Raw genomic sequence first — 17,331 nt, 5'->3', positions numbered from 1 at the left:
GCCGGCTACGAATGGCTCGTTATGTAGATATTATACAAAGTTGATATAATAGATTGAGAATACCTGACGAGTGGACTATCGGTAGGTATTGGTGAGTTCCCTATTTTTCGGTAGCTATTAAGTTCTGGTTAGCGTTAGCCTTTTTTTTTTTTTTTTTTTTTTGGTGTTCTCACTATTATAAGAAGCTTAACATGTTTTACACGTATAGCAAAAGCAAAAAAGCCAGTTCGTCGATAACGTTGGAGAAGGTAGGAAGTGGTAAGCGATAGGAAACTTCTCTTAGTTAGAAAGTTAAAGGAAGGAACTGCATAGCAGACAGTTGATGCTGCTCTAAAAGCTACAAGGAATAGTGAATTGAAACGAACCTGTGACTAATGCTTTGGCTAGTTTTATTGTATGCTAGTTTTCACCTGAACTTTCTTTCTTTTCATCCTGAAATCCCATTTCAATAACATTTTTAAATTTTTTAGAAAATAACAATGACTAATACGACATTCGGGTCTATTCAATAAAGGATGGAAAGGGAGTTTTATGCAATACAAATTATGTAACCGTGCACAGCCAAAAGCCAGAACACGGCTGTAATTGTTGAAAAGTACGCCAGAATAACACAAATGATCAACTATAAAGCAGATATATACATACTATATAACGTATTATAATAGTGAATAGCGTTGCTTTATCGATTTGTGTTTGTTTGATAGAAGGGAAATACATTACAGTAACCTGTAGTTTAGCGAGATTGTTAATCATATCGTGGGACTGCTTCTAAACAAAATGAAAGTGTGTAAAAGCCTGGCGTTTATACATGGGTGGATTGTATGGAGCAGTGTGTTATTCTGCAAAGTTTGGAGAGTAGTTGCTGATCAGGTTTAAAATGATCACGTGTCAGGAAATTATGGCCCCAAATGCTTCCACGACTTGAGTCGAGCCTTTAACATTTTGGGTGGTTTGCGAGACTGATCTGCTTTCTCTTGCTATCTTTTATTATGTATTATTGTTATGTATTCGTATCTTCACAAGCTACCGTATCCTTGCCAAAACCTCTATATAAAACCTGGATATTCGACAAGTCTGTACACATGAATAGCTGGTTTCTTTTTCAGTCTGGAGGATGAAGACCTCAAGTCGAAGGGTTTGCCCTTGTTAATGAAGAGTATTGATTTTGCGTCAGTTTTACGACAATGTCGGAAAAAGAAGTTAATGACCGAACGGAATAGTTATTCTACATCATTTTTTTTTTATAAAAAAAAAGGTATAGAAAATGCTTTTATTCCGATAACATGTTTTAGTCTTGTGGCTTTTATTTAAAAAAGGAAATCCCTCCATAGTGAATGTAAACTAAAACAGGCGATTTTTCTATAGGTTTTTTATATGTATTATTGATCACTTCTGTCTTCACGTCGTTCCTAATACACACAATGGCACGACTGGGAAACGCTCCTACACCCTGTAGTCGCGATATAACTGATAACTACAGCAGAAAAATATGACCTAAAAATTTGTAAATGATTTATTTAGGAAGTCTATATGCAATCTAAATGAACTTGAGTGCTTTTACTCCCTTGTTACACCCACGTTGGCTTTTCCCCCTTCTGACCGCATGGTAAAGCCCTGACAAAAGAAAGAGCAAGACAAGCAACAGCTGGTCTTTTGGCTTGATCTTTATTATTATTATTATTATTTTTATTATTTTTATTCGAGTGTGTATCCGAAGTGTGCTTGTGTATTATCAGCAGCGATTCTGATTATTGTTCTACTTTATAAAACGCATGGGCTTTTTTGACAGACACCTTTCTGTAGAGATGAAGTTCAGCAAGTGAGCCATCACGCCCTTTTGTCTTCTGGCGGTTTTAATGTGTTATAGCAGCAGGATGAAGCCAAGAAATGAATGAAGACGACTTGTTGAATGAATTATCTTGGAGTTCTATCACAAACCAAATTTCTAAAGATCACAAAATTGAGGGAAAACAACTTCTAAAACCAGCAGATAGCAAATAATAAAAAAAATTAAATCCCAGAAGCGAGTCAATAATAATGGAGCTTTAAAACATTTTTCATATTAAAATCTTACACGGGTATTTTCTGTCGGAGTTGTTAACTCTGTTAATGCTGACTTTTAGTTCTGCCTGGTTTCATTTTGTATATAAAAACGGTATAGTAGGTCTAAAGAGAGTTGTTCTGTAATTCCTTACTTCGATGATTCACAAAAGAAATAGTCGATTGAAAACCGAAATATTTATGTATTTAGTGATCTTGTTGCTCATTTGTTTCTGTAAGAAGTTAATGCTTGTTAAAGATGTCAGAGCAGGATATGGCCAGCTCAGTCACCGTTTTCTAGTGTTGTGATATTAATGAGAAATCGCTTCCAGAATGCTGTGCTGTTTTACATGCCAGTCTGAGTTTGACTTATTGCCAGTTGACGTTATTGACATTTGTTATCATTCAAGTTTGAAGCTTGGTATCTGTTTGAGTGTACAGATAAGGATGTGAGAGACCTGAATAGAAAAAAGGGTTAAAGCACCGCTGTATGATGCAGTAGAGATAAAGCGAAAGGTTTGATTTAAACAGGTTAATTCATCTGCACCAGTATTAGTCACATGGAATTGTGTGTGGTGTCAAAAATAAATTAATCATAGTGATAGAGCAGGGGTGCCCATACTTTTTCCTATGAAGGACCAAAAATCATACTTGATAGAACATGTTGCATGATGTCAAATTGTATTACAACAAAATATTGCTGTTATTTTATAGTTTAATAGCATATATATATATATATAGAGAACACAACTGTAATTCGCTTAACCTTATGCAGGTTTTATTTTCTAGTTAAACAAATCTTAAAGTACAATGAAAGCATAAACACAATCCCATTTATAGTACAGTAGACTTTAATGCCTAATACAGCTCATGAAAAAACTATTAGCTACACATCCATATGCTTGTATTATCAGTGACCTGTAATGAAAGACACAAAGCAGGTCTTTAATTTTCGAACATGTTTCCAAATTGGGCTAATTTCAGTTAATGTATATTTTCTACATTAAATTTTTATTGACATTTGATTTGCAGCTTACAAATAAAAACAACAAAAATATTTTTACATGTTAAATTAGAAATGAAGATCTGTGCCAGTCACATTTATTAATGTAATTTTTTTTTCATCTTTATGACATGGTGGGCAAATCTAAGGTGCCCACAGGCCCTAGTTTAGGCATCTCTTGATAGACCAACTTTCAGACATTACCAATACAATATAGGTAAGTATTTATTTTTTGGATTTGGTGTTGTATCTGTCCATACAATTCATATGGCTGATTGACAGCTCGTAGCAAGTGTAGTAACAATTTCAGAGCAATGAACTATTTCTAGGATTGAAATAGTATGAAGTAAAGACAGTAAGCAGATGAATACAAATGCTGAAAAGTCCCAGTGCTCTTTACAAAATGCCAGCACACTTGTTCAGACAAATTAGTGGATCAGAACTAACTGTTTTAAAATGGTTGAAATTTGCCTACATTTGCTATGCGTTTAGTGCAGAAAGGAGGTCTTATGGCACATTTTGGGACTTTTTATTTTATTCTAACTATATTTGTGATGCAGTTTGTGTTGCAACTATGCAACATTTTTTCCTTTTCAGAGTGCAAACGGTTTTCTCTTATTGTGATTTTTAGACCATGTTATTTGCAGATGTGAAAGTAGTCACATGCCTGAAATGCTCTGTACTGAATATTCTTTTCACTTGGATTGCTTTTAAGTAAACAGGGGCACCATTTAAAATAGGCTAAGCATCTGCTCGTTTGTTTTGATTTCAAGTTAGTTGGTCAAGATTATGCAGGCTGGAAGCATTTTCCCTGCGCCATGAGTAAGACGGCTTGGCCCTCCGATACAAATCAATATTATTGGCTATAGCAGGGAAAAAAAAAAAACAACTTTTGAGATTAAAAGCGTTGGAAGGTTTTTGGCAGATTATATTTCCGTCAATGCACATATTTTTGTTGAGCTTTTAACATGAATATTTTTGCTGCTAATTCTTTGTTAAAGGCCACACCTGACATTCTCTTTACTCTTGCTTTCATTTCAGGTTCTGCCTGCCAGGACATAATTCCTTTCTGTGAATCACAAGATATCTGAAGCGATTTCGCGTGTAAACACCTTCTGGTGACAAGCCTGAACTATTTTTGCGTGGTTCAGCATGAAACTTTCAGAGTATTTTTGAGTGAAAATCTGACTGTCAGTTTGTTCTTTGAAAAAATAACTTCCATGTTTGAGTCTTCTAAGAATTGTATTACATGAGAGCACCTTACAGAGCCTGTAGTCCCAGTGCATATTTTCTGAAGGTGTTGTGTGAGGATTGTCATTGCCATGCCCACACACACATTGATTCCACACGTGGAGAGTCCCGGTGGGCTAGGCCATGACATCCTCAATCACAGCAGTGCCACTATGCCCAGCTCTGGCTCCAGCTCCAGTGTAACAGCCCATGTGAGGTTGGCGGAGAAGGTCGAAATGCAGTCGGCATTGCCAGGCACCTCACCTCTGACCTGCATGTTTTGCGAGGAGACGTTTGAGCACGAGGATGAGCTCGGGCCGCACCTCCTTTCCCAGCACCCCACCACGTTCGACGCTCCAGCTGTTCTCCGCGTCGAGGCTGAGTTCTTAACGCCTAGCGAGAGGATTCGCTCGAAAACATGCCAGAATGAGCAGAACGAGGAGCTGAGCTGTGATGTGTGTGGCCAAGCAACTGAAAACGTTGCTGCTCTCGAGGCTCACATGCGGAAACATAAGGACTCCTTCATTTACTCCTGCAGCTTTTGTGGCAGGCGCTTTAAAGAGCCCTGGTTCCTCAAGAACCACATGAGGACCCATGGAAAATCCAGATCCAGCAAGGGTCAGGACGCCGAGCCCCCTATTACAGTCAATGGCGTTGTCCAAGATCGACCACCATCCCCATTGATGACGACTTACAAAATGTGCATGGTTTGTGGGTTTTTCTTCCTCGACAAAGAGGCACTAGCAGAGCACAGCAAAGTGCACAATCGCGAGCCAGAAGCCGAAGAGAACGCGCACAATAAAAGCCATCCCAATCGGGATGTAGAAGTCTCTCAGGAATGCTTTCTTCAGTGCTTCAATTTACACAGAACATCTGAGAACGGTAAGGGAAAAGGCCAACCCGGCCGCTGGATCTCGCAGCTGGACCCATTCAACACCTACCAGGCCTGGCAGCTGGCTACCAAAGGCAAGATTGCTGCAGGGCCCAACCTGAGCAAAGAGCTCAACGCAGACTCTAATTCTGACAATGAGGAGTCGGGTTCAGAAAAGGAGGAGCTGGGATCTATCTGGGACTCCAGCGGAGGCGATAAACTGGTGAGACGGGGCCTGAGGAGTGAGCTCAAGGCCAAACTCAGTGGCGGTGGGGGTGATTTAGCAGAGCAGAAGAACCTGAGTCTGCGCAAAGACAAGCCCACAGACTGCGAAGAGTGCGGCAAAACGTTCCGAACCTACCATCAGCTGGTTCTGCACTCCAGGGTTCACAAAAGAGAGAGAGGAGGAGCGGAGAGCCCCACCACACCCATAGATGGGAGGACTCCGAGCGTTAGCTCCGCCGGGAGTCCGTCACTGGATCGAGCGGAAGATGGCTCTGAGGACGGATACGAAGAAGGTGTTCTCGCTGAGGCTTTTCAGACAGGTAATATATATCTGAATAAATGTATATTAAGGGATGTGCAACTCAATACTTGAGGCCGATGCGATTCGATCTTGATGCATAGCCAATGATAAGATACATAAAGGATTCATATGAATCCGATGTCATACGTTTCCCCTCTATTAAGATGCAGCACGATCCCTTTTCACTACGGTGCAATGGAAAAAAATACGATGCTATGCAGTTTAATACAGATTTATTTAATGCTGGTACAAATGGTTCGCTTTAATTTTTTTGGTTCAGACAGACAGCAAATCCTAAAAACTTGTGCCTTCTTACATTTGTAGCGCTACAACAAAAACAAAAATAAAAAAACACGATTAAATAAAACCAGATGTTCTTTTTCTGTTGTGTCTCCAGGAAGATGCAGCTCTACCTCTGCCATGTTATTCTCTATTCTATATGACTATCGGCGCACGCCTCGGTCTCGGGTTATACGTCGTATTCACACAGCAGCAGCGGTGCTGAGAGAACGCGCTCGAGGAACGTTTTACTGAGGAGAATTCAATCTACATATAAAATATTGGCCACAAATTATCGTCACTTTCCAAATAATAAAAGTAAAGCTCATACTCTGCAAATATGTTGAAAATCATGCATTATAATTTTATTATGCAAATTCGAACTTGTATCTTATTTTTTTTATCGATGCATCACACACACACACACACACACATATATATATACAGCCATAAAACTGATTTATTTATATAGCACCAGTAGTCGATGAGCTTTACTTTTATTTAGAAAGTGACGATAATTTGTGGCGAATATTTTATATGTAGATATAAATATAAACACACCTCAGACACATGTATGCATTAATAGCTATTAATATAATCTCACAGGTTTAAAGCAACAACAAAAAAACACAAACTAAATTGATAACCAAGCAAGACTTGGCATCACCGTTTTCTAGCTGGCAACATCCTGATTTTGCACATTACATTGTTTCTGAATGCAGACCAGTCACAGTATCTCGGGTGTGGCCTTGTTTTCATTTGTGTCTAATTCAGTGAGTCAAACGCAGATAAAAGTCAGATATAGTAGGTTAGTCCTGTATAGCTTGTTCAATTTAGTTTAGAAGCAACTTCTGAATGAAAGAACTTGTGTGAAGATAATGTTAGTGACTATTTGTTATAAGAATGCATGGCTTGTTAATGCCCGATACGGTCTCCAATGTTTCATCAGCTGTACTGAAGAATATGTTTTAAAAAAATACATCTGGTATTATATTCTATTAAAAACGAAGGCCTCCTCACCCTACAGCTTTGATTATAAATAAAGTTACTTCAGATACTGATAAAGGTTATGATTGTGGAGTTTCAGAAGTGTGGTCAGGCTTGCACATTAACTTTTTGTTTGAATTAAAAGCTCTTGCATACCTGCCCAGCCAAGACATGACTAGGGCAAAATTAAGTCTTCACCAGCGCCCTCTTCTGGCTATTTAAAAATATTCGCTCAGCAAAAAACATCCTGGTTTTCATGTATTTCCAATTTCATTTAGAATTCTATAACACGTTTTTAAATACACCTCTCTTGACAGAATTTAGTTTGGAATACTTTTTTTTCTCTTGTTGTTTGCAGATAAAATGGAAGAAAGCTCACACAAAATGAAACTGAAAATCCTTGCGCCGAGAAAGTGCTGTTACTGTGGGAAGACTTTTCGCTCCAACTATTACCTCAATATTCATCTCAGGACTCATACAGGTATTAAATCATGTGGGGTTTTTTTTATTTATTTATTTATTTATTTTTATTTTGTTTTTGATAATTTTGGTAATGTTTGCCAGGTTGTCCAATTTATACTAAACGAATAAAGCAAATAGAAACAATTCAATGGTAAATCACTTTGCATATACAATGGGTTGTTGTCATGTATCTTATCACACTGTTGACAAAACAGTTCTTTGGCTTTGGGCGTGTCAGATGCCGCTACGACTGAAACAAACTTGCCTGCTTCAGTTAAGATGCATTTATAAATATGCAATTATTCAATAGCTGTTTAAAAAACCCACACCTGATTCCAATCTCGCCGAGCTGCATGCCTAAACTCAGCCCGCAGAGTCTCCGTCCATACTTTATTGCTTTATTCAGCAAGGAAATAATGGTGCTTGTTTAACGCTAATACTCCGATATAGACAAAAGTATTGGGACACTTGATTTCCAGCCATATGCGATTTCCCAAACCGAAATCGCACGTTTTGGAGGCACAAAATTGTATAGGAATGTAATTTTCCTTCCACGTGAACTACGAGACCCAAAACTTGTTCCAGCATGGTAATGCTCCTGTGCACAAAACAAGCTCCATCTAAAATCAAGACCCTAAAATCTAGTGGATTATCTTCCCAGAAGAGTCCAGGATGTTATAACAGCAAATGAGGACTAAATGAGGAATAGGATGTTCAAAAAAGCAGGTTAATCTTACGGTCAGGTGTCCACAAACCTTTGTACATATTGTGTATGCGTTTTATCATCAGATTGTTGCCACATCAGAACATTCTGTACTCCTAACGTGTTCCCTGATTGTAGTTTTTCTTCAAAAAAAAATTTGAAGTTAAGTTTTTCTTCACTTAACGTGAAATCACTCAAACGTGATTTTAAGTGTTTCAGTTTTATTCTTTTAATGTTGATACAGCTTGATTCTTTAAAATTTTTTTGTCTAAAATGCTAATTTTACTCCTCTCACTCTTTTTCTATCCAGGTGAAAAACCTTACAAATGTGAATACTGTGACTATGCTGCAGCTCAGAAGACCTCGCTGAGATATCACCTGGACCGACGCCACAAAGATAAGCCTTATACCGAGATCCCCAACATTCCAGTGACTGCTGCTAGCAGTGCCAAGGGTCAAGATTCTCCTAACAACAAGGATGACAAGCCAGCCTCCAAAGCACCTAAACAGTGGCCCGCCCCGAGCGTGGTGTGTGCCAGCGTCAAGCATGAAGCTGTACCCAGCCAGGCAGGGGTCGCCGTCGCCAGCCCCGTCACCCGCGTCAAAGAAGAGTGTGGCAACGTGTCCGCCACGACTCCTTACACTCCTCCAAACAAGCCGCAAGCAAACGGCCCTTTCCCGATCAACCTGAAAGCAGAAGGGAAAGAAGCCTCTGAGGCGCCATTAAACCTCTCTCTTAAAACATCTCTGTCTTTATCTTTTACCTCTATACCTAGGAATATGTTACTGACCAATAGCTGCACCTCCTGTTCTTATGAAACCCTCTATCCCGAAGTCCTGCTCATGCACAGGAAGCTTCTACATAAAGAAAAGTCGGAGACTAAGAAGAATCTTTACAGAGCCCCGATAAAGCTCAAGCGTTACACGGGGTGTCCCCCAGCGCTCGAAGGAAAAGACGTGGCCCCTTTGGCCCACATCAACGGAAAACATCCTCGACGGACCAAATCTCCAGCACCCCAACCGGGAAAATCCTCCAGACCTCCTCAGGACACATACAGGTATTAAAATTCACTTTTTTATATGATTTTAATTCTAGCCTTGCATGACTTATAATATTTATAGGGATATCACAATAAATACATCAAATATAAGAGCTTTAGTGAATACACACTATTATACACGCTATAAATAGCCAGTGAAGATGGAAACGCAGACACCTGTAGATTCTGCACTACAAGGGGTGTCGAACACTTTTTCTTTCCATCCACTGAAATGAATGGCCTTGCATTCAAAAATATCAACTAATCTAGAAGCAAAGGATTCATAGTTCAGATTCAATCATTAACCGCAATCGGAAAAAAACCCCATGTTCGATACACAACGCTAGCTTGTTTATTGAGTTGCGTAGACAGTGTTACATGAAGGTATAATCCTTCCCCTTAATATTCCCATTGGTTCAGCACTCTGCAAACACCTGGAGTAAATATTTAAGGACATTTGTACTCCATATGCAAGTCTAATTTCTAACTAAAGGCAGTTTGTATGATTTTTATTGTAGCTAATTTAATTTTAGTTCATTATTTTTAAATAAACTCTCTGCGATCTCCCACTGAGGAGAATACAATCCCTCAAATTAAAGTTTTAACACTTTAAATAGACCAAAACTTTGACAATCTTTAGGTTATATACTGGAATTGGGCATTGTATTTAAAGCTTATTTTGGGAAAAAGAAATGATGCTTGTAAATAATACTTGGCATAATTGGTGTCGTAGCAAATAGTGTGAATAGTAGGGGGCAGAGGAGCATCCCGAAACACCGTCTCTGCATCTCGCTAAAGAAACTTGCATTGTGCCTCGAATGACATATATATGTACTATTCCAGACTGTTACGATGTACTTACAGTAAACGATTGGCATGTTTATTTGAATAATTGGGTAATAAGTAATTATAGAGGGTTTCAGTGAACATCCTTCACCTTCTGCTTTTATGTATAGGGTAAACATGAAAACTCTTATCATCACACAAAATAATTTTTGTCTTCAAAAATGTCTATGCACATTTTGTACTCGTTAAGCTGTGACCTTTGTATTGTTTTTAAAAATGAGTATATTTTATTATGATAGGACTCGTCCAGGGATCGTTTCAAAGAAGCCAGAGATTTCAAAGATGTCCCCTGCAAAAGAGCCCTGGAGAGAGCAGCAGAAAGCGAGCCAGAGGTTTAGGGCTGCAGAATCGGCTGTAAACGTCCAAACCAGGTTTCCAGAGTCCATGGCTGAACCGAGCAGGAAATTTACCTCTCTCGCGCTCTCGCAGAAGCCTGCTCCGGGTAAAAACGGCGTCGTCTGGTCCTCGGAAGCAAACAGGTTATGTCTGTCCGATCGATTCAGGAACCTGGCGCAGACGGACGTAGGTGAACCCTCCAACAAGAGGGCGAGACCTTCCGAGCCTCTTCAGGGCGCAGGGAGAACCGCAGAGCTGCCCTCGGACAGAAACATGAAACCCTTCATGCAGCCTGTCCGTGTGGCCTCGGAATCAGGGAGTCGTATGGACACTGACTGGAATGTAATCAACCTGCTGCGCACATACACACCCAATGAACTGGCATCACTGTACCAACCTTCTATCTCAGGCTCCAGCCATGCTGTGACTGGAAATTCACCCGCTGCTGGTAAGCAAACGCATGAAGCCAACATGATGATTTGAACTAGAACTCAAATGTAGAATATTGTGGTATATATCTTGTCTTTATTACAGGGGAAACTTGTGTTGTGTTTTCTGTTCAGATTAGATGGTGTGTGTGTGTGTGTGTGTGTGTGTGTGTGTGTGTGTGTGTGTGTGTGTGTGTGTGTGTGTGTGTGTGTGTGTGTGTGTGTATGTATGTATGTATGTATGTATGTATGTATGTATGTATGTGTATGTGTATGTATGTATATATTTATTTATATATATATATATATATATATATATATATATATATATATATATTATATAAATAAAATAAAAGCGCAAACAGGGAAGGTGGTGGTTTTGCTTATATTTCAACACCACTGACCATGTGATGCAATTTCCTATAAGAAATATATATTATCATATAATATGTACCAATATTCTTGTGCAAAGGCATGTGTTTTATAAGATGACATTAAGCCTGATAACATACACTATCATGTACATAACTTTTAATAGAAACGAACAAAAGACATAATTCACTGCTTTTTTTTTTTTTTTTTTTTTTTTTTTTTTTTTTTTACACATTATGGGCACCATGATCTTTTAATTGGTGTTATCAGTGTCTGTGGGTCCTTATTGAATGCACTTATGTATATCTGTGTCTCTTTAGGGAGCAGGGCGCTGTCTTTCTCACATTACCCTGGTAACATAATTCAGCGAAGAAGCCACCCTAATCCTCCTGATGCCACCTCTTAGGAACATGGTAAATATATATTTATATTCGGGGTGTAGCTGAATACCAAGAAATCGTTCAGAACAAACAGTGTGTGTCAAAGATTTGTGTTTTTTAATCTGGTTCAGAGATGTTCGACAAGAGGATTTCAAGTAGTTTGATATAAAGCTTACAGGTTAAGAAAAGCCACTGATGATGCGTTTATTCATGCATAGTTATGGCCTGGTCAGAGTAGTTTAAATTGAGGCTACTATAGTGTGTCAGTTTTGGGGAATAGAGGCAACTAAATTTGTTCTAAAAAATCACATGGAGGTACAACCAAATATGAATAGTTTTTTTCACACATCTTTAACAATCCACATTGTACTGGGTTGTTCTGATGGTCCAAAGTGGCAAAAATCTGGTCATATGATAGCATACACTATACTGGCAAAGGTTTGTGGACACATGACTTTTTTTTTTAAAAACATCCCATTCCACATTTAGTCCCCATTTGCTGTGATAATTCCCTCCACTCTTCTCTGAAGATGTTCCACTAGATTATTGAGTGTGATTCGTGGAGATTCAAGCTCATTTATCCACAAGAGCTTTATTAGTCTATGGTGCAGTCAGCATTCCAATTCATCCCAAAGGTGTTCAGTAGGGTTGAGGTCAGAGCTCCATAGCAGATGATTCAAAATCTTCTACTCGAACAGGTGTAGACCATATGCTCACAGAGCTGCCTTTTATACACAAGGGCATTGTCATGCTGGAACAGGCTTGGGTCTCGTATTTCTAGTGAAGGGAAGAGTCAGTGCTACGGCATCTCAAGACATCCTTTATACAATTGTGTTCCTGAACTTTTCTTGGTATCAGTTTGGGGAAAAACCACATGGTTTGAAGTCAGGTGTCGGTACTAAAAAATGCACCATGAACTAACTAATAGCTAGGGGTGTAACGGTACACAAATATACGGTTCGATACGCACCTTGGTTTTTAAGTCACGGTTCGGTTAAATTGCAGTACAGGTAGGGGGAAGTAACGAAAAACAAAATTGCTATTTTTTTTAATTTTATTATATTTTGTATTTGTATTATTTTTTTTTTTTGCATTAACATTTGTGAACAACATTTGAACAATTTTTGAAACAATTTTTAATTAAATGCCTGCTTGGTTAAATAATATATAAAAAGTAAAAAAAAAAAAATAGAATACATCAAAGAAATGCAATACACTTTTATTACATTGATTTAAATTGCGTAATGAATAAAATTGCCACATTTAAATGTATTAAATACATTTAAATAAATGAAAAAAATTTAATTAAATAGTTTATATTTGTTAGACCCTATTTCTGGTGTGTGTGTGTGTGTGTGTGTGTGTGTGTGTGTGTGTGTGTGTGTGTGTGTGTGTGTGTGTGTGTGTGTGTGTGTGTGTGTGTGTGTGTGTGTGTGTGTGTGTGTGTGTGTGTGTGTGTGTGTGTGTGTGTGAATTTTAAATATTACATTTTCTACATATTCAAATATTAAAAATTTCAAAATGTTATACTTAACTTTTTGAATCATTCCAGCGTTTCAGGTGTACCGACCCGAAAGCTCTGTACCGAAAAATCTCGGCCCGTATACATGTACCGTTACATCCCTACTAATAGCTCTGGCATTTATGCTTCTGGGGTGCTTTCCAGTGCTTTTCAGTGTTGGGAATAATGTTTTTAGGCGACACCCACTTTGTGTTCAAATGTGAATACAGATAGGAAGAGTTGGAACACTGCACAGGCACGGTGTTATTGTGTAGAAATGTTTCAGATGTGAACACGATGATGGTTGATTATAGTTCATTCTTGTTTTCTTTTCCCTCTTGAGGTTAAAATATTTGGACAAAACCAACAATCTGAACTATGACTGGGGAAAAAACTTCACGTTTACTCCTGACACTACTTCTACAGACAGACACGGCGAGACGTGATATTAAGGCTGTGCGGGGGTTTCATTTCCTATCTTGACCTTGGATAAGAGGCGGCGTGAACTCACAACTGGGCCTTGAACAGTGTTGCCTTTTGACATGTCCTAAAGTTCCAGTCTATCGACAGCGTACAGATGTGGTATTGCACTTAACGGGAAACGCAACACATATTGTGCACTCCAGTTTACTTGTAAACCTTTGACATGTTTCGAAAAATCAAATGCTTTTGGGGGCTGAGCTTTGATTTGCCCACAATATTGCATCGAATAAGTGCCTCTTCTACTTGATCCAAATGCTGTTACACAAAGGTAGGCCAGACCAAATAAATTTGAACCCGTGTTCGGTTTCAGATAAACTATATTTTGTAAATGTTAAAACATTTCTGTTTAGGCTGTGCTGAAAAAGGGGCTCGACTTTATGCCACGCAGCTTCAGGCAGGTTTTTTTTGATGTTGCAATTAAAAAAAAGTTTTTTCTTTTTTTTTTTCTTTTCCTATTTGTGCAAACGAAAGCTGCTTTTTTTTTTGTTGTTTTTTTTTCCCCCTTCCTCTCGTCTCAAAACCGAGACAAAATAATGGTGACGTACTGTGTACCTTCTTTGTTTGGGAACTTTGCTCGGATCTTCTCACTGTGACGCGCGGACACGGCATCCTCAGGTCCGATGGACAGCTGAACTCCGATCGAACTCTCTGTGAAGGGCTTCTATTTGCTTGATGTTACATTTTCACACACCTTTTGATTTGTATTCTTTTTTTTTGTTGTTGTTAAGGATGTTTGTTTATTTATTTTTCTAGCAAATTGTCCTGCTTTTTTTTTTTTTTTGTGTAGTCGCGTGTGTGAGAGTGTGTGTGGAAAAAGCGATGTGATTCCGGCCTTCTCAGAGCCTGTGATTTAGTTGCTTATTTAATTGGCCAACTTGTGTTATGGTCAGCTTTTCAGAAACTACCTTCTCCACCTACAGTTGCATTGTTTCATAGCACCAGAATGTTAATTTATTTGCTAATTGATATTTCGGAGGCTTTTTGTGAGCTGCGTCAAATAAACTTGAAATATCTTTATTATTTTGTTTTTTTCACTGGAAATAAAACCCCCACCCCCTCTCTCCCTTTATTTCTACATTTTGTAATTTTTCACCAAATGTATAATCTGTTCAACTGGGAAAAAAAGCCTACTGTTGACAATTAACTCACAATTGGTGCCTCAAATTAAGTAATATTTCTACGTGTTGCTTAAGTGTTTAAGCCCTTGTCCTCTCCCAGTATTGGAGTCTCAGTGTTTCTTTCTTTTCTTTTTTACTTTTCTTTTTTTTTTTTGCTTAGCCAAGATGCATACATTACTGAAAATGGCATGTATAAATGTCTTTATTATTCTGCCCTCTATTGTTAATTTTATTCTTCTGCACTTTCACTACCTTTTTTTTTTTTGTGTGTGTGTAAGAACATTTGGAGCAGATTTGCTCTCCCCCTCCCCCAGTTCTGGGAACACCATGCACTGAGCAGAGCAGTGTAAATGCAATAGACTCCCCAGAATATCCACAGACTACAGTTGTACAGGAAAGTGAATATCGTTACAAGCAAAGCAGTGAAGATTTCAGCTCTGTTCCCTTTTCCTTTTTTTTGTTTTTCCAGTATGTATGTTTCTGTTTTTTTTTTTTTTTTTCACTTTTTGTAACCATGCTCTCATGAGATTTACGAGAGTGTTTCTGACTGTTCAGATGCAGAATAAAGCAATAGTGTGTGCTACAGGATGTTGGATTTTTTTTTTTGCTCTTTAATTTTGACACACGTGAACCTTTTTGATTTTTTTTTTGTTGTTTTTATTCTGAAGTGTGCAGCATGCTTGTGGTAATGTGGGTTTCCTTTCAGCTCCCAAATAGCTTACGGTACGAGGATTAGCAATTGTAAGTCACCACTCTAGGAGTAAATGAGGGGGTGAAAGTGTGTGCATGGTGTCCGTCTTCCAGCTTGGGCCTAGTGTTTCAGGGATCCAATGCATTGTGGTAAAACAGGTATTGACACTGTTTTTTTTTTTTTTTTGTTTTGTTTTTTTTTTTACAGCAGTCTATTGGTATTTATATCTGATTTTAGATTTAAACATTTCTGTGAAGTGTTTTAATGCACCAAATATTGGTAATTTGACTAAATGTGTACGCTTATTTCTTTTGTTTCTTATAAGAATCAGGTTTATTGGCCAAGCGTGTTGACACACACACAAGGAATTTGGTTCCAGCTGTTAGTGAGTCTCAAAGTACAGACATAAATAAAACTATACATTCAGCTTGGACTATACAAGACAAAACAGACTATACAAGACAATGTGAGACAATATAGACAGTATTAAACAGGGATACAGATTATATGACCAATCAGTAATGTGCATAAAGTGTGAGAGTGCATTGAAGTGCAAATGACAGTATTGTGCGTCTGGTATGGTAAAGAGTTTACTTTAGAACTTTTGTACAATTTACAGCAGCCATAGTGTGTGTAACATACGGATAATGTGATGAATGACAGTTCTGATCTTTAAGTGCAGTACTTATAGATATGATATGAAGCAGGGAATATATTTATGGTGAGTTGTTAATGAGGATGATTGCCTGGGGAAAGAAACTGTTCCTGTGCCTGGCAGTTTCGGTTAACAAAAGTTCTGTAGCACCTGCCAGAAGGGAGGAGCTAAAAGATCTTGTGTCCAGGGTGTGAAGTGTCAGTAGTGATCTTTTTCTGCCCGGTTTCTGGTTCTTGTATGGTACAAGTCCTGGAGAGTGGGCAGGGGAGCACCAATTATTTTTTTTCTGCTGTTTTAACTGTTTTCTGCAGTCTGTTCCTGTCCTGTTTTGTTGGTGCTCCAAACCAGATGGTGATTGATGAGCACAGGACAGATTCAATGACTGCAGTGTAGAAATGCATCAACAGCTCCCGTGGCAGACCGTACTTCCTTAATTGGCGTAGAAAGTACATCGACTCTGAGCCTTATTTAGCAGATTATTTCAGATTTAGCCCACCCCTTTGAATCTGATTGATTTGGATTATTTGGTTGCATATAAACTGGTCTTATAAACAAAAGACAAAGTTCCCCAAGTCTTTTACTTGCAGTAACTGGTACCATCCACCCCCCAAATTTTCTTTTACAGTTTAAAGATGGTTTTAGGCAGTATTTTTGCCTCACCAGAAAGGGGAATTCCAACTTCTTTGAATGCGTAACAGTTTCCTTTAAATGTGTGGTATCCATTAAAGCCAGTTGGATGCCAAAGCAGAGGAATTCTAGAAAAAAGGCAACCTCTAATCACCAAAGCTTTAAAAAAAAAAAAAAACCCTAATAATTCATTAAGTAGGCTTGAATTGTGTTTATTTGCCCAGGCTATAATCATTAAAAGATTATGAACTTGCTACCTATTCAATTCAGTTCAATTCAATTTTATTAGTATAGCAGTTTTAACAATGGACATTGTCTCAGAGCAGCTTTACACAGATAATGTGGTACAAAAGAATGAATAAGATTGTGCTTTATAAGTTTGTCCCTAATGAGCAAGCTGGTGGTGACTGAAAAACTCAGATGGCATAAGGAAGAAACCTTGAGAGGACCAGACTAAATAAAAAAAAAAAAAGGGAACCATCCTCAACTGGATGTCCATTTATTACAGATAAACTATGTTGAGGTGTGCAGTGATGATTAAATGCAAACTAGTCCTAAGTCAGTATAGCAGACTGTTAACATTCACTACAGTCCAAATCCATTGCGGTCACTGGAACCTCAGGAGCAGCAGTCCAAATCCATTGCGGTCACTGGAACCTCGGGGGGGGGGGGGGGGAGGAGGTGACAGGGAGAGAAAGATATTGATTATTAAAATATGAAAGTTAATGTCACTGTGCAGTTGGGATTCTGGCA

The 17,331-nt window shown here is 38.5% G+C and overlaps 1 protein-coding gene across 8 annotated transcripts in view; it reads left to right on the top strand.

Moving 5' to 3' along the window:
- znf217 (zinc finger protein 217) overlaps positions 1–15,193 on the top strand; it is a 15,366-nt gene extending 173 nt beyond the window's left edge. The window contains exons 1-9 of one of the 8 annotated variants that reach the window (XM_083570498.1): positions 1–81; positions 1,024–1,255; positions 3,193–3,260; positions 4,085–5,689; positions 7,295–7,417; positions 8,412–9,159; positions 10,227–10,771; positions 11,444–11,536; positions 13,348–15,193. The exon at positions 1–81 is cut by the window's left edge and continues 173 nt beyond it. In XM_083570498.1, the coding sequence (XP_083426624.1) occupies positions 4,366–5,689; positions 7,295–7,417; positions 8,412–9,159; positions 10,227–10,771; positions 11,444–11,529 (2,826 nt within the window). In that variant the 5' untranslated portion in view covers positions 1–81; positions 1,024–1,255; positions 3,193–3,260; positions 4,085–4,365 and the 3' untranslated portion in view covers positions 11,530–11,536; positions 13,348–15,193. Of the gene's footprint in view, positions 3,261–4,084; positions 5,690–7,294; positions 7,418–8,411; positions 9,160–10,226; positions 10,772–11,443; positions 11,537–13,347 lie in introns of all 8 variants that reach the window. The other 7 variants (XR_014538119.1, XM_083570500.1, XM_083570502.1 and 4 more) reach the window with 7 other exon arrangements.
- Positions 15,194–17,331: the final 2,138 nt, after the last annotated feature.

Source organism: Silurus aristotelis, assembly GCF_946808225.1.
Source record: "Silurus aristotelis genome assembly, chromosome: 19".
Taxonomy (NCBI): domain Eukaryota; kingdom Metazoa; phylum Chordata; class Actinopteri; order Siluriformes; family Siluridae; genus Silurus; species Silurus aristotelis.
Note: the sequence above shows the minus strand (reverse complement) of the source record. Positions and strands in the feature narration are given on the sequence as shown.